Raw genomic sequence first — 15,419 nt, 5'->3', positions numbered from 1 at the left:
TATGTCTTAATCACTTACCCTCACTATTTCACAGTCCACGTTCAGGTCGGAGGCCACGGCTTCGATCTTCTCCCGGCACACAGACCCCAGACTCGTCATCCCATGGTCCCAGTACTTCTTCAGTTGAGCGAGGTCGTGGTCACTGAACTGAGTGCGGTCTTGGAGCTGAGGAAACAGTGGAAGCTCCTATTACATGACAAGTGAGATGTTTTATATTCTAGACTTTGAGAAATCTTCATCCTCATTTTCCTTCTGGTCACAAATCAGATTTCAGTCAGACAAACATAAAAACTACATGACATTTTCCGCTCACTGCAACATTGTAACAGAGCATGTGATATTATGTATCCAGCATAAACAATCCTCTATGTGCTGAGAAGTCTGGTGTATTTTACTTATCTCACGCTGTAGCAAACCCCCAGCTGTGAGTAGTAATCAGCTTGCGCAAATTTGTCAGCATCTGAATGTAAAAGCAATAATGTTTCCATTCACTGGCAGCAAGCCGAGACTTTGAAAAAGGTGAAGGAGTAAAACACAAAGCAGCCAACACATGATGAGGGCTTCTCGCTGATCCGCATTATATTGTAGCGGATGTGACAGTCACGTGAGCTTGGACAATAAAGGCGTCGTTGTGTTCCCCGAGCCCTAACTTTCGGCATTTTTGTGCTCCTCTGTGCGGCTGGATTTCCTCGCTCATCCCACACTCAGCAGAACGTCTGGCAGGGAAATAAGAGATCAGCGGCTGATTGTTCCTGGATAATACACCGAAGCAGCGGGAAGCGTTCTTATGTTGTGGAGGAGCGAGCGGCGGCATAATGGAAGGTGGTGAGCTCGTCTACAACCTGAGACTAATCTGCCTAATCAATGTTTTGCCTCCTGTCACAGTATTTTCCCTTGTCCTCAGTTATTTACACGGATCAGCGGCACTTGAAAGGCAGCCATTAAGTCAGGCGGCTTCCTGGGCACATCGCGCCCGCGTCTGCCACTGCATTTCGCTCGAGCACAAGACACCTGGAGAAATCGACCTCGGAAACTTTCATTGAAGGAATCTGTACCAAATAGTGCATCTATAACATGCAGAATATTTGTTGCATAAAGTTCCACCACGTGTAAATCCATCCTTCTCTTCCACCAATTTTCGTTTCTATCTTGTCGGCAAAAATGGCGCACTTTCCGCCACAGCTATGTTGTTTGCAGCAGTGAAGGGTGACCGCCCATGTTCCTGGAGTAGAGCATTGGACCCTCATCTAATCTGTGCCATGTGTAACAATGGGGTTCACGGCTCCAGGATGAAGCTGCCGCCTCTGCACCAGACAGGTGATACGATATGGCCTCCGTTTCGCCTCATCCCCAGCTCATTTCCAGGTTTTTATTCATGTTAAGGGTAGATTCGCATCCACGTGATTGTGATTCCTTCTGCTGTAAAATTGTTACACTAATTAACTATAAATCCAATATACCCCTCCACACATTTCCTGAGCTCTGATGCAAATATTGGTCATGTCATGTGTCCGACAACACAAAGGGCGACTTCGAACACAGTAGACATGGGCAAATCCAAGGGAAGTCATTACTTCTAGGAGTAGGAAGACACTTTCTAGGAACGGCAGAAGCTGCACATCTGATGTGATATCCATAGTCCTGCTGAGGTGCCAGGATGTGGAGATATCCGGACGCCGCTCACACTGGGGAATTATGGGACTGAGGTCAGGTTTGGGGGTATGCAGAAGATGTAGAGCACACATGACAAACTCTGGCCCGCGACCCAGGGTGGGCACGCCAAGCATCGCATTTTCAACTGTATCAGCATTCTGGATGTTGAGTGAAAGCAGTGATGGAAGAGGGAAAGTCAGCTGATGCACCCTCCGTCATCATTCTCCCTCTGGTTCTGAGGTCTCAGCGTAGCAGCCTTGATGATGTCATTACAACGCCCCTCTGTGCCGAGCAATGCAGAGGATCAGAAGATGTGCTGCAGAGACCTGACGCAGCACGGGACCGAGGAGAGGCAAGTTATTTTTCTTTTTTCTTTTTTTATGTGGGTCCCATTACATTGTATGGAGGTTTATGTGGTGCCATTATACCGTATAGAGTACTATGCGGTGCCTATTGTAATGTATGGAGGACTATGTGGTGCCATTATACTGTATGGAGGACTATGTGGTGCCCATTATACTGTATGGAGCAATATATGGGGCCACTATACTGTATGTAGCAATATATGACATGGGGCCATTATACTGTATGGAGCACTATGTGGGGCCATTATACTGTATGGAGCAATATATGGGGCCACTATACTGTATGTAGCAATATATGACATGGGGCCATTATACTGTATGGAGCACTATGTGGGGCCATTATACTGTATGGAGCAATATATGGGGCCACTATACTGTATGGAGCAATATATGATATGGGGCCATTATACTGTATGGAGCACTATGTGAGGCCATTATACTGTATGGAGGGCTGTGTGGGGAATCATACTTTGTGGGGGATCATAGTATGTTGGGGTCACCATACTTAGCCAGGATGGTTGAGGGTTGCAGTAGGATCATCATACCGTGAATGTGGATGGTACTGTGGAGGAATTCACTGTGGGGATATCATACTGTGTTTGGGGGGCACCTTTGTTATTATTACATATTTATATTAGGCCACTGGGCCATTTGCTTTTTGTTGTTCTTACATGGGACAACCCCTTCAAGTTTGTTTCCATATGAAAACTTCGTTATTTTTGATAAGGTAAAACTTCCTAAATTGTAGACATTTTTATATAAATAACAGGGTTGGCTGTAACATTGTCCAATCTTTTAATTTTGGCCCTCTGTATATTTGAGTTTGACTTCCTTCCTCTACAGGGAGTCATCCGTAGCAGAGGTGATGTTATACTGAGCTGTCCCAGAATCCCCAGGACCGTGATCAGACAAGCGCCATCAGTACACAGCACTCGACATGAAAGTGGGCACTTCAGGGGGCATCTTTACGTCCCACCAGCCAACAAACAAAAATGATGATGAGCCGAGAATAGAAGTCTGAAGCTAAGCGAGAAGCACACAGAGGCCTATAAGACAAAGGCCTGGGCACAGAGGCCAGGAAAAGGGCCCAGAGAGCACGGGCACAGAGGCCAGGAAAAGGGCCCAGACAGCCCAGGCACAGAGGCCAGGAAAAGGGCCCAGAGAGCACGGGCACAGAGGCCAGGAAAAGGGCCCAGAGAGCACGGGCACAGAGGCCAGGAAAAGGGCCCAGACAGCCCAGGCACAGAGGCCAGGAAAAGGGCCCAAACAGCCCAGGCACAGAGACCAGGAAAAGGGCCCAGACAGCCCAGGCACAGAGGCCAGGAAAAGGGACCAGACAGCCCGGGCACAGAGGCCAGGAAAAGGGCCCAGACAGCCCGGGCACAGAGGCCAGGAAAAGGGCCCAGACACCCCGGGCACAGAGCCCATGGAAAGGGCCCGGGCACAGAGGCCAGGAAAAGGGCCCAGACAGCCCGGGCACAGAGGCCAGGAAAAGGGCCCAGAGAGCACGGGCACAGAGGCCAGGAAAAGGGCCCAGAGAGCACGGGCACAGAGGCCATGAAAAGGGCCCAGAGAGCACGGGCACAGAGGCCAGGAAAAGGGCCCAGAGAGGACGGGCACAGAGGCCAGGAAAAGGGCCCAGACAGCCCAGGCACAGAGGCCAGGAAAAGGGCCCAAACAGCCCAGGCACAGAGACCAGGAAAAGGGCGCAGACAGCCTAGGCACAGAGGCCAGGAAAAGGGCCCAGACAGCCCGGGCACAGAGGCCAGGAAAAGGGCCCAGACAACCCGGGCACAGAGGCCAGGAAAAGGGCCCAGACACCCCGGGCACAGAGGCCAGGGAAAGGGCCCGGGCACAGAGGCCAGGAAAAGGGCCCAGACAGCCCGGGCACAGAGGCCAGGGAAAGGGCCCAGACAGCCCGGGCACAGAGGCCAGGGAAAGGGCCCAGACAGCCCGGGCACAGAGGCCAGGGAAAGGGCCCAGACAACCCGGGCACAGAGGCCAGGAAAAGGGCCCAGACACCCCGGGCACAGAGGCCAGGGAAAGGGCCCGGGCACAGAGGCCAGGAAAAGGGCCCAGACAGCCCGGGCACAGAGGCCAGGGAAAGGGCCCAGACAGCCCGGGCACAGAGGCCAGGGAAAGGGCCCAGACAGCCCGGGCACAGAGGCCAGGGAAAGGGCCCAGACACCCCGGGCACAGAGGACAGGGCACAAAACTCCAGGAAACAGCAGTCCAGATACGTCGTGTTCAGCTGATAACAGTCGACAAAAACCTCCATTTCGTAAAAGAAACCTGTAGCAATGAAAAGGCAGCCTGACCTGAGACAGCAGGATAATGGGCAGAATTATATGTATTTATAGTGAAAGCTTTAGAATAATGTGTATTTTATACAAATAAATGTTAATCCTGAGCTTAAGAGTCCAGTTGGCAGTCCTCATCAGTGAATGGCAGCCATCTCTTTGCTATCATACACAGGTGGTTATCGGTCATGGATTAGGAATGCCCACTGGACGCCTAAGCACAACATGCCGCCTGCAGAGCAGAGCCATATGTGATGTGACTTTCCCCCTCCATTTCTGCTTTCCTGCTACCTCCAGGGTCACAGCTCTGATCTGTTCATTATTTGGGGAAATCTCCGAGATAAACTCACTCACTGTTCTTTTCCGCGAGCACTCTGTAATCCAAGGCACGGTGAGGTTTCCTGATATCTGCGGGGAGAAAGGGGCAAGTTACAACCTCCAGACATGGACAATGTTACATAGAGGACAATCATTAGACCAATTTTCCTCTCCTAAAATACTCTGTGATCCTGTGATGACCTTCCTCATGTCACAGGGCAGCATGGTGGCTCAGTGGTTATCACTGTACGGTGGCTCAGTGGTTAGCACTGCATGGTGGCTCAGCGGTTATCACTGTATGGTGGATCAGTGGTTATCACTGTACGGTGGCTCAGTGGTTAGCACTGCATGGTGGCTCAGCGGTTATCACTGTATGGTGGCTCAGTGGTTATCACTGTACGGTGGCTCAGTGGTTAGCACTGCATGGTGGCTCAGCGGTTATCACTGTATGGTGGCTCAGCGGTTATCACTGTATGGTGGCTCAGCGGTTATCACTGTATGGTGGCTCAGTGGTTATCACTGTACGGTGGTTCAGTGGTTAGCACTGTACGGTGGTTCAGTGGTTAGCACTGCAGCCTTGCAGCACTGGGATCCTGGGTTCAAATCCCAAAAAGGACAACATCTGCAAGGAGTTTGTATGTTCTCCCAGGTTAACAAGGGTTTCCTCTGGGTTCTTCCCACACTCCAAAAGACTGATAGGTAATAAAGATTGTGAGCCCCATTGGGGACAGCGATGATGTCTGTAAAGCACTGTGGAATAAATTAATGGCACTATATAAGCAAAAGCATAATAAATAAAATAAATGTCACCGTGCAGCTCTCAGTCTAGGACCTCCCACAGGATCATCTAACTCGTCTCTGAAAATACTCTGTACTGCTGGAGACCGCATAGTGCCGCTGTATAACCAGCCAGTCTGTGACCTCACACAGAATTAGCATTTATTTCCTGACATACTCTGTGCTGCTGGGGAACCCTGCTCCTTGCACTATGTAACTGGCAGTGTGCCACCACCCACTTTTCATTCCACTCCTTACATCACGTCATTTCCAGCACAACACCAGTGCACCCCTCTCCTAAAATACTCTCTACTGCTCGCAGGACTCAGAGCAGAAGTACAGTGATTCTGAGGGCAGAGATTGAAAGTTACCTTCCAGACAAAGCAGGGTCCACAGCAGCACAGAGCATTTCTGGAAACATGATCCTTCGGGAAGTTGAGTTATATAATGGATAGAGGTGGATCCCAGGAGCACAGAGTATTTCAGGTCTTATAGGAGTCACCAGACAGACCGTTACATAGTGGAAGGAAGAGTCCCCAGCAGCACAGAGTATTTCAGGGGGAGTGTACTGATATTATGAAGGCTCACAGAGTTATATAATGGATAGAGGTGGATCACAGGAGCACAGAATATTTCCGGAGCGGTTTGTACTTAGGTCACAGAGTTATATAACACTCACTGACATCAGCACAATATTCTCCTTTAATACTCTGTGGTGTTGTGGATTTTTTAGAAATAATCAGTAACTGGAGACCAAACTAAAACCCGCATCACAACCTCAAAAGGGACTGCACCGCGCCCATGGCAGCATGCTGTCAGCCCCGCTGCTTGCTGGCTCTGGGCCCCTTACCTGGTAGTTGTTTGGGGTGGGCATCATCCCTCCGGGCTGGGCGGATATGCTGTAGTGTCGGTGCTGGCTGCTCCGCGCGGCGTTGTGCCCGGGGTATTGGGTGCTGCTTGTGTTGTGTGCTGAGGTATTTGGGGGCATGTAGAAGTCACTGCTGTGATACATTGTATTCTCGGCTGGGTCTCTCGTGTTGGGTTGGTGGATTTTGGCACCTCCTGTCCGTACAGGGACCGGTGACAGCGCTGACTTTTCGCGTGGTGAACTGTTGGTTTCCCTAAACCTTGAGCAGAGCTGGTTCTGAGCCCCCATGGATGCCAGTTCTTCCTCGCGGGCGTATTCGTCATTGACGTCTCCCGTCTCCATAGCTATGGAGAAGCAGTTACTCTCTGGCGGACGGGGTCTCTCCTCTAGTCCTGCACTCAGCGTTCTGGAGGAATGCTCACCAGGCGCCAAGGAAAACACTTCCCGGATCTCCAGGTTCCTCAGACCACAGGCTGAGTCCCTGGGCCGCTGCCCGGTGGACAACTGAGGAATGGGGCTCACATTTGGCTGCTCGGGTTTGTGCAAGCGTTGCCCCCCAGGAGCCTCTACTACATTTTTAACCGACCAAGTCATTGTTTTTTGAGGGGCAATTCTCTCGATCACCTGACTAGAGCCCCCAAAGTTTCTCTTGGCAGAATACATGGAGTTGGTTGGATTTGCCACATTTTGCAGACGAGGCAACATCACAGTCTTTTCCGAGATCGGCTGCATTGGGGCTTTGACCACAGGAGTTGGTCGCTGCACCGGAGCCTGCAGCTTGTGATACTCAACCTCAGTTCTCACTGGCGCCCTCTGCAGGGTGGGCTTCAGATCAGCCTTCGGAGCGGTGGTCTGAACAGTGGTCCCTGCTCTAGAAGAGCTATTTGGACTGTACACACAAGTCATGATGAGGTCCCCTCCAGAGGAAGTCCGGGGGGGCGGCTGACTACGGGCGATATTTGGTACAGTTCTCACAGTGGCCTCTTGGGGACGTGATGGTGAATTAGACACAGAGCCTTGTAACTGGCCTCCAGTCTCCACGTAATTCTTACTGCTTAACTTCCTCCGTTTGTTGCCCACCCAGGTCTGGAAATAAAGGAAATGGGACTGTTATGTGACAACACGAGAGACATAAAATATAGTCACCAAACTATGGAGACATTAGTGATGGCGCCACAGTGCACTGTAGAAATGTGCAATTACATTACTTATTCTGTACTGACCCTGAGTTATACCCTGTACTATACTCCAGAGCTGCACTCACTATCCTGCTAGTGTTGTCATTATGTAAATACATTACTGATCCTGAGTTACATCCTGTATTATACCCCAGAGCTGAACTCACTATTCTGCTGGTGCAGTCACTGTGTACATACATTACATTACTGATCCTGTACTGATCCTGAGTTACATCCTGTATTATACTCCAGAGCTGCACTCACTATTCTGCTGGTGCAGTCACTGTGTCCATGTATTACATTACTGATCCTGTACTGATCCCGAGTTACCTCCTGTATTATACTCCAGAGCTGCACTCACTATTCTGCTGGTGCAGTCACTGTGTATATACATTACATTACTGATCCTGAGTTACATCCTGTATTATACTCCAGAGCTGCACTCACTATTCTGCTGGTGCAGTCACTGTGTACATACATTACTGATCCTGAGTTACCTCCTGTATTATACTCCAGAGCTGCACTCACTATTTTGCTGGTGCAGTCACTGTATACATACATTACTGATCCTGAGTTACATCCTGTTTTATACCCCAGAGCTGCACTCACTATTCTGCTGGTGCAGTCACTATGTACATACATTACTGATCCTGAGTTACCTCCTGTATTATACTCCAGAGCTGCATTCACTATTCTGCTGGTGCAGTCACTGTATACATACATTACTGATCCTGAGTTACATCCTGTATTACACCCCAGAGCTGCACTCACTATTCTGCTGGTGCAGTCACTATGTACAGTCATGGCCAAAAGTTTTGAGAATGACACAAATATTAATTTTTACAAAGTCTACTGCTTCATTTTTTCTAATGGCAATTTGCATATACTCCAGAATGTTATAAAGAGTGATCAGCTTAACAGCAATTACTTGCAAAGTCAATATTTGCCTAGAAAATGAACTTTATCCCCCAAAACACATTTCAACATCATTGCAGCCCTGCCTTAAAAGGACCAGCTAACATCGTTTCAGTGATTGCTCCATTAACACAGGTGTGGATGTTGATGAGGACAGGGCTGGAGATCAATCTGTCATGATTAAGTAAGAATGACACCACTGGACACTTTAAAAGGAGGCTGGTGCTTGGCATCATTGTTTCTCTTCTGTTAACCATGGTTATCTCTAAAGAAACACGTGCAGTCATCATTGCACTGCACAAAAATGGCCTAACAGGGAAGAGTATCACAGCTAGAAAGATTGCACCTCAGTCAGCAATCTATCGCATCATCAAGAACTTCAAGGAGAGAGGTTCCCTTGTTGCCAAAAAGGCTCCAGGGCGCACAAGAAAGACCAGCAAGCGCCAGGACCGTCTATTAAAAGTGTTTCAGCTGCGGATCGGGCTACCAGCAGTGCAGAGCTTGCTCAGGAATGGCAGCAGGCAGGTGTGAGTGCATCTGTGAGGCGGAGACTTTTGGAGCAAGGCCTGGTCTCAAGGAGGGCAGCAAAGAAGCCACTTCTCTCCAGAAAAAACATCATGGACAAATTGATATTCTGCAAGAGGTACAGGGAGTGGACTGCTGAGGACTGGGGTAAAGTAATTTTCTCTGATGAATCCCCTTTTCGATTGTTTGGGACATCTGGAAAACGGCTTATTCGGAGAAGACTGGGTGAGCGCTACCACCAGTCTTGTCTCATGCCAACTGTCAAGCATCCTGAAACCATTCATGTGTGGGGTTGCTTCTCAGCCAACGGAATGGGCTCTCTCTCAGTCTTGCCTAAAAACACAGCCATGAATAAAGAATGGTACCAGAATGTCCTCCAAGAGCAACTTCTCCCAACCGTCCAAGAGCAGTTTGGCGATCAACAATGCCTTTTTCAACATGATGGAGCACCTTGCCATAAAGCAAAGGTGATAACTAAATGGCTCAGGGAACAAAACATAGAAATTTTGGGACCATGGCCTGGAAACTCCCCAGATCTTAATCCCATTGAGAACTTGTGGTCAATCATCAAGAGACGGGTGGACAAACAAAAACCTTCAAATTCAGACAAAATAAAAGCATTGATTTTGTAAGAATGGACTGCTATCAGTCAGGATTTGATCCAGAAGTTGATTGAGAGCATGCCAGGGAGAATTGCTGAGGTCCTGAAGAAGAAGGGTCAACACTGCAAATATTGACTTGCTGCATTAACTCATTCTAACTGTCAATATAACCTTTTGCTACTCATAATATGATTGCAATTATATTTCTGTATGTGATAAAAACATCTGACAAACACACATAAAAACCAGAGGCCAGCAGATCATGTGAAAATATAATATTTGTGTCATTCTCAAAACGTTTGGTCATGACTGTACATACATTACTGATCCTGAGTTACCTCCTGTATTATACTCCAGAGCTGCACTCACTATTCTGCTGGTGCAGTCACTGTGTACATACATTACTGATTCTGAGTTACATCCTGTATTATACTCCAGAGCTGCACTCGCTATTCTGCTGGTGCTGTCACTGTGTACATATATTACATTACTGATTCTGAGTTACAGCCTGTATTATACTCCAGAGCTGCACTCACTATTCTGCTGGTGCAGTCACTGTGTACATACATTACATTACTGATCCTGAGTTACATCCTGCATTATACTCCAGAGCTGCACTCACTATTCTGCTGGTGCAGTCACTGTGTACATATATTACATTACTGATCTCATACTGATCCTGAGTCACATCCTGTGTTATACCCCAGAGCTGCACTCACTATTCTGCTGGTGCAGTCACTGTGTACAAACATAACATTACTGATCCTGAGTTACATCCTGTATTACACTCTAGAGCTGCACTCACTATTCTGCTGGTGCAGTCACTGTATACATACATTACTGATCCTGAGTTACATCCTGTATTATACTCCAGAGCTGCACTCACTATTCTGCTGGTGCAGTCACTGTGTACATACATTACATTACTGATCCTGAGTTACATCCTGTATTATACCCCAGAGCTGCACTCACTATTCTGCTGGTGCAGTCACTGTGTACATACATTACATTACTGATCCTGAGTTACATCCTGTATTATACCCCAGAGCTGCACTCACTATTCTGCTGGTGCAGTCACTGTGTACATACATTACTGATCCTGAGTTACATCCTGTGTTATACCCCAGAGCTGCACTCACTATTCTGCTGGTGCAGTCACTGTGTACATACATTACATTACTGATTCTGAGTGACATCCTATATTATACCCCAGAGCTGCACTCACTATTCTGCTGGTAGTATTGGAATCAGTCAGTAAGCTTGCAACCATGCACTCTCCTATGAGTTTTGCTGAGCTCCTATAATGTAAAGTGCACTTGCTAAAATGCAAATAATTTCCGCATGCTCCATGCCTTAATGATGACGTGAGGAATGCTGGGATATTACAGCTCTGAAGCCATACTGCTATGGAGTATATTGTGGGCTGTACGCTCAGTAAAGGGATCTAGCTCAGTAATGGGATCTATTTACACAGAGTCTGAACTGAAAGCTTAAATAAATAATTGGTCACAATATTCACTTATTGAATAACTTCACATACACAAGAAATAAACCAAACAATGGCACAAGATTCTCCCTGGCCATAAATAGGAGGTGGAGTGAGTCCCGGCTCTGGGGTGCCACATGTACGTGTCTCCAGCCACTAACATATCTACAGCAGAGGAAAGCGTAAGAACTAAGGGCGGGGAACAGACCATATAGGAGACAACCAGTGTCAATATGACCCAATATTCACCTGCAGCGGATTTGTTACAGTTGCAGCAGTCTTCACAATATTCTGCACTCCAGAATGATACTATGTATCACTGAATGTAGAATGTAACACAGCATCAGGTCAGAAGAGGTTTCCCTCACAAGAGATTGTCTAGAATGGATACAATTGAAACAAGCTCTCATCTGTGATAAGCACTAGATCTGGATGTGCTAACTCTGGATGCAAACAAATATTTCCATTCATTGACAGCAGAGCACTTTGATTTGGATGTACTGGATATTTAGGGTGGGATTGTTCCGCCCACCTTGCCCCCTCTCCAGCCACTTACCCTGACCACACTGAAGTCCAGCTTTGTCTCCTGTGCACACTGTAATATCAGCTGGAAGCAGCTCTTGCTCTGGTTCGTCATACCCTTTTCATAATATTGCTGCAGTATCCTCTGCTGCTCCGCACTGAACACGGAGCGCAGGTTCATCTGTAACAGGAATACAGGAAACTAATGGACCAGCAAAACTGCAGCGGACAATTGCCCCCCCCCAAACCTGCAGCTGTACATCACACAGCAAAGTCCAATCATTTAAAAAAGTTGTACAGAACTAGAAAAACATAGCAAAAAATAGCGCCACCCTGGGTCATAGGTTATATGTGGAATTGCAGCTCAGCCGCGTGCACTTCAATAATGCGGCGATTCTTGGGCCAAATTCACATTACATTCTGGCCATGTCAATGGCTCCTTCAGGACTTCTATCTGAAGACATGAAAAATGGGATTTGGGTGGATCTGCCAATGGGGCCATGGACTTTAGTGAAGCAGATGGAGTCACTTTCTGCTCTGTATAACCTCATTTTTTATAATGTCTGTTTTGTAGAGGCACAGAAACGCAGTCCATCACATTTATGTGCGCACCACAAGAAGACGGACACTGCCGAAGAAGAGAAGCCCTGACGGAGCCGCTGCGATCTGGCCATCTGTCACGCGGCCACAAATAGACAAAAGTTGCACCAAAAGGCTGCGTTTTTTTGACAAGTCATTTTGTGGCAATAAAAGGGCACTATGTAGAAAAGGAAAGCGTTCCAGCTCCTTAAAACTGAATTTTCGTCTTCATTGATCCATGTTAAAAACAGAACAAGTGGTAACAGGACCCGACAGCAGTGCATGAACATAAGCTTCATATTAAAACGCTCTATAGAACTATGCTCTGCGTCCTCACCTAGTTTGCTATCCGATTTCTTTTTCCTGGGAGGAGGGGGGAGATGGAATTTTTTTATACTGTTAGGTCCATATATATTTGGACAGAGACAACATTTGTCTAATTTTGGTTCTAGACATTACCACAATGAATTTTAAACAAAACAATTCAGATGCAGTTGAAGTTCAGACTTTCAGCTTTCATTTGAGGGTATCCACAATAAAATTGGATGAAGGGTTTAGGAGTTTCAGCTCCTTAACATGTGCCACCCTGTTTTTAAAGGGACCAAAAGTAATTGTACAATTGACTCCAAGGCTATTTCATGGACAGGTGTGGGCAATCCCTTCGTTATGTCATTCGCAATTAAGCAGATAAAAGGCCTGGAGATGATGTGATGTGTGGTGCTTGCATTTGGAAGGTTTTTTGCTGTGAAGGAAACATGCGGTCAAAGGAGCTCTCCATGCAGGTGAAACAAGCCATCCTTAAGCTGCAAAAACAAAAAAACCCATCCGAGAAATTGCTACAACATTAGGAGTGGCAAAATCTACAGTTTGGTACATCCTGAGAAAGAAAGAAAGCGCTGGTGAACTCATCAATGCAAAAAGACCTGGGCACCCACGGAAGACAACAGTGGTGGATGATCGCAGAATAATCTCCATGGTGAAGAGAAACCCTTCACAACAGCCAACCAAGTGAACAACACTCTCCAGGAGGTAGGCGTATCAATATCCAAATCTACCATAAAGAGAAGACTGCATGAAAGTAAATACAGAGGGTTCACTGCACGCTGCAAGCCACTCATAAGCATCAAGGATCAAAAGGCTAGACTGGACTTTGCTAAAAAACAACTAAAAAAGCCAGCACAGTTCTGGAAGAACATTCTTTGGACAGATGAAACCAAGATCAACCTCTACCAGAATGATGGAAAGAGAAAAGTATGGCGAAGGCGTGGTACAGCTCATGATCCAAAGCATACCACATCATCTGTAAAACACGGCGGAGGCAGTGTGATGGCTTGGGCATGCATGGCTGCCAGTGGCACTGGGTCACTAGTGTTTATTGATGATGTGACACAGGACAGAAGAAGCCGAATGAATTCTGAGGTATTCAGAGCCATACTGTGTGCTCAGATCCAGCCAAATGCAGCCAAACTGATTGGTCGTCATTTCATACTACAGATGGACAATGATCCAAAACATAAAGCCAAAGCAACCCAGGAGTTTATTAAAGCAAAGAAGTGGAATATTCTAGAATGGCCAAGTCAGTCACCTGATCTCAACCCAATTGAGCATGCATTTCACTTGTTAAAGACTAAACTTCAGACAGAAAGGGCCACAAACAAACAGCAGCTGAAAACCACCGCAGTGAAGGCCTGGCAGAGCATCAAAAAGGAGGAAACACAGCGTCTGGTGATGTCCATGAGTTCAAGACTTCAGGCAGTCATTGCCAACAAAGGGTTTTCAACCAAGTACTAGAAATGAACATTTTATTTACAATTATTTAATCTGTCCAATTACTTTTAGTCCCTTTAAAAACAGGGTGGCACATGTTAAGGAGCTGAAACTCCTAAACCCTTCATCCAATATTAATGTGGATACCCTCAAATGAAAGCTGAAAGTCTGAACTTCAACTGCATCTGAATTGTTTTGTTTAAAATTCATTGTGGTAATGTCTAGAACCAAAATTAGAAAAATGTTGTCTCTGTCCAAATATATATGGACCTAACTGTACATACGTTCTTTACAAGTTCTATAGAGAAGAAGCCTATGAGACAATGCAAAGATAAAATGCCCCGACCCCAATGTGCTGCCAAAAAAGTCATGTCCAGTGCATCTAAAAACGCAACAAAAAAATCTAATCAATAACGCCGGCAGATTCCGGATGCACGGTTCGTGGTGTTTTGGTGACTGCAGTAAATGTCTGTGCAATTAAAAAAAAAAAAATCATAAAACACAATACTAAAAAAACATCCAGGGTAAATTCAACAAAATGGAGGATTTTGTTTTTAAAGACATTTTCCCATCGGCTTCTGCAACATATTTAACAACGCCTGTCTAAAAATACAATAAAAGTCATATATGAAGGAAAGTCTAACGTAGCCCAAACATTAGCGAAAACTCGCCCAATGTGGCCGATCTGAACCAGAAAAATCGACTGATCTCAAATGCCAGGGCTGAATTTCATCCCCATTCCGTACCCGACCAACAAACGTGCGTTATGGTTCATTACCCCATCGGCATGCTGGATTTTTTCTGACAATGAGAAGAACTGGCTGCAACCATTGTAAGAAACAAACCCCAATCAGTTTCTACAGTGTAAGGCTCCATTCACACATCCGTATGAGTCGTCTGTGCGCCGTCCGTTTTCTTCCCGGACCAATCACGCACCATCAGTTTGCGATCTTGTCCTATTCTCGTCTGTATTGCAGATCAGTCGGCCATTGAGGGGTCTCTCAGCACAGACTGATCGCCCGCTGCATCATGGCGGCCGATCACTTCTGGACACCTGCCCCCTGCTGGCTTCCCCCCCTCTTCTTTGATTGACAGCTGAGGCTTCATAGAGCCGGAGAAGGGTGGAGGCAGCAGGTGGGAAGGTGCGGTGACATTGCGGCTGCCATGACAGCAGCGGCACACATGAGCCATCGATTCCATGGAGGTCTGAGCGTTTCCAATCATACTGGGAGAGTTCCCACCTCGGGCTGATACCCCTGAGAGCCGGTGGAGGTGACTTCCCCAACGTTCGGGGCCACAGCTCCCTCCATCCTACGCTCGGCTCAGATCTCCTCGGGGAACTTCGGCCGCACTGATAAAGAAGAACAAAAAGAAACTTCAGTTAATTAAGTTATAGATATGGAAGGAAAAGAAAAGTCAGAAACAGAAGAGGAGCCAGAGGGGTCACTGCAGGGTTTTATATTCATGACGTCACTACTCTACACACTGCAACGTGCACATGACGTCACCAATGCAGATATGTAAATAGCCGGCACGTGACGTCACATCCGTCCAGCCCCTCCCC

General features: G+C 47.1%; 1 protein-coding gene across 4 annotated transcripts in view; it reads right to left on the bottom strand.

Annotated features, from left to right (window-relative positions):
- Positions 1-15,419, bottom strand: part of HDX (highly divergent homeobox) — a 65,020-nt gene that overhangs the window by 49,048 nt on the left and 553 nt on the right. For 3 of the 4 annotated variants that reach the window (XM_073589907.1, XM_073589910.1, XM_073589908.1), the window contains exons 2-6: positions 15,097-15,206; positions 11,544-11,690; positions 6,264-7,367; positions 4,673-4,726; positions 19-165 (exon numbers count right to left, since the gene is read on the bottom strand). In XM_073589907.1, the coding sequence (XP_073446008.1) occupies positions 19-165; positions 4,673-4,726; positions 6,264-7,367; positions 11,544-11,690; positions 15,097-15,165 (1,521 nt within the window). In that variant the 5' untranslated portion in view covers positions 15,166-15,206. Of the gene's footprint in view, positions 1-18; positions 166-4,672; positions 4,727-6,263; positions 7,368-11,543; positions 11,691-14,791; positions 15,007-15,096; positions 15,207-15,419 lie in introns of those variants that run through there. The other variant, XM_073589909.1, reaches the window with a different exon arrangement.

This window comes from Dendrobates tinctorius, unplaced genomic scaffold, assembly GCF_039654945.1.
Source record: "Dendrobates tinctorius isolate UK_male_01 unplaced genomic scaffold, ASM3965494v1 ptg000114l, whole genome shotgun sequence".
In the NCBI taxonomy this organism is placed as follows: Eukaryota; Metazoa; Chordata; class Amphibia; order Anura; family Dendrobatidae; genus Dendrobates; species Dendrobates tinctorius.
This window is presented reverse-complemented; position numbering and strand designations above follow the sequence as displayed.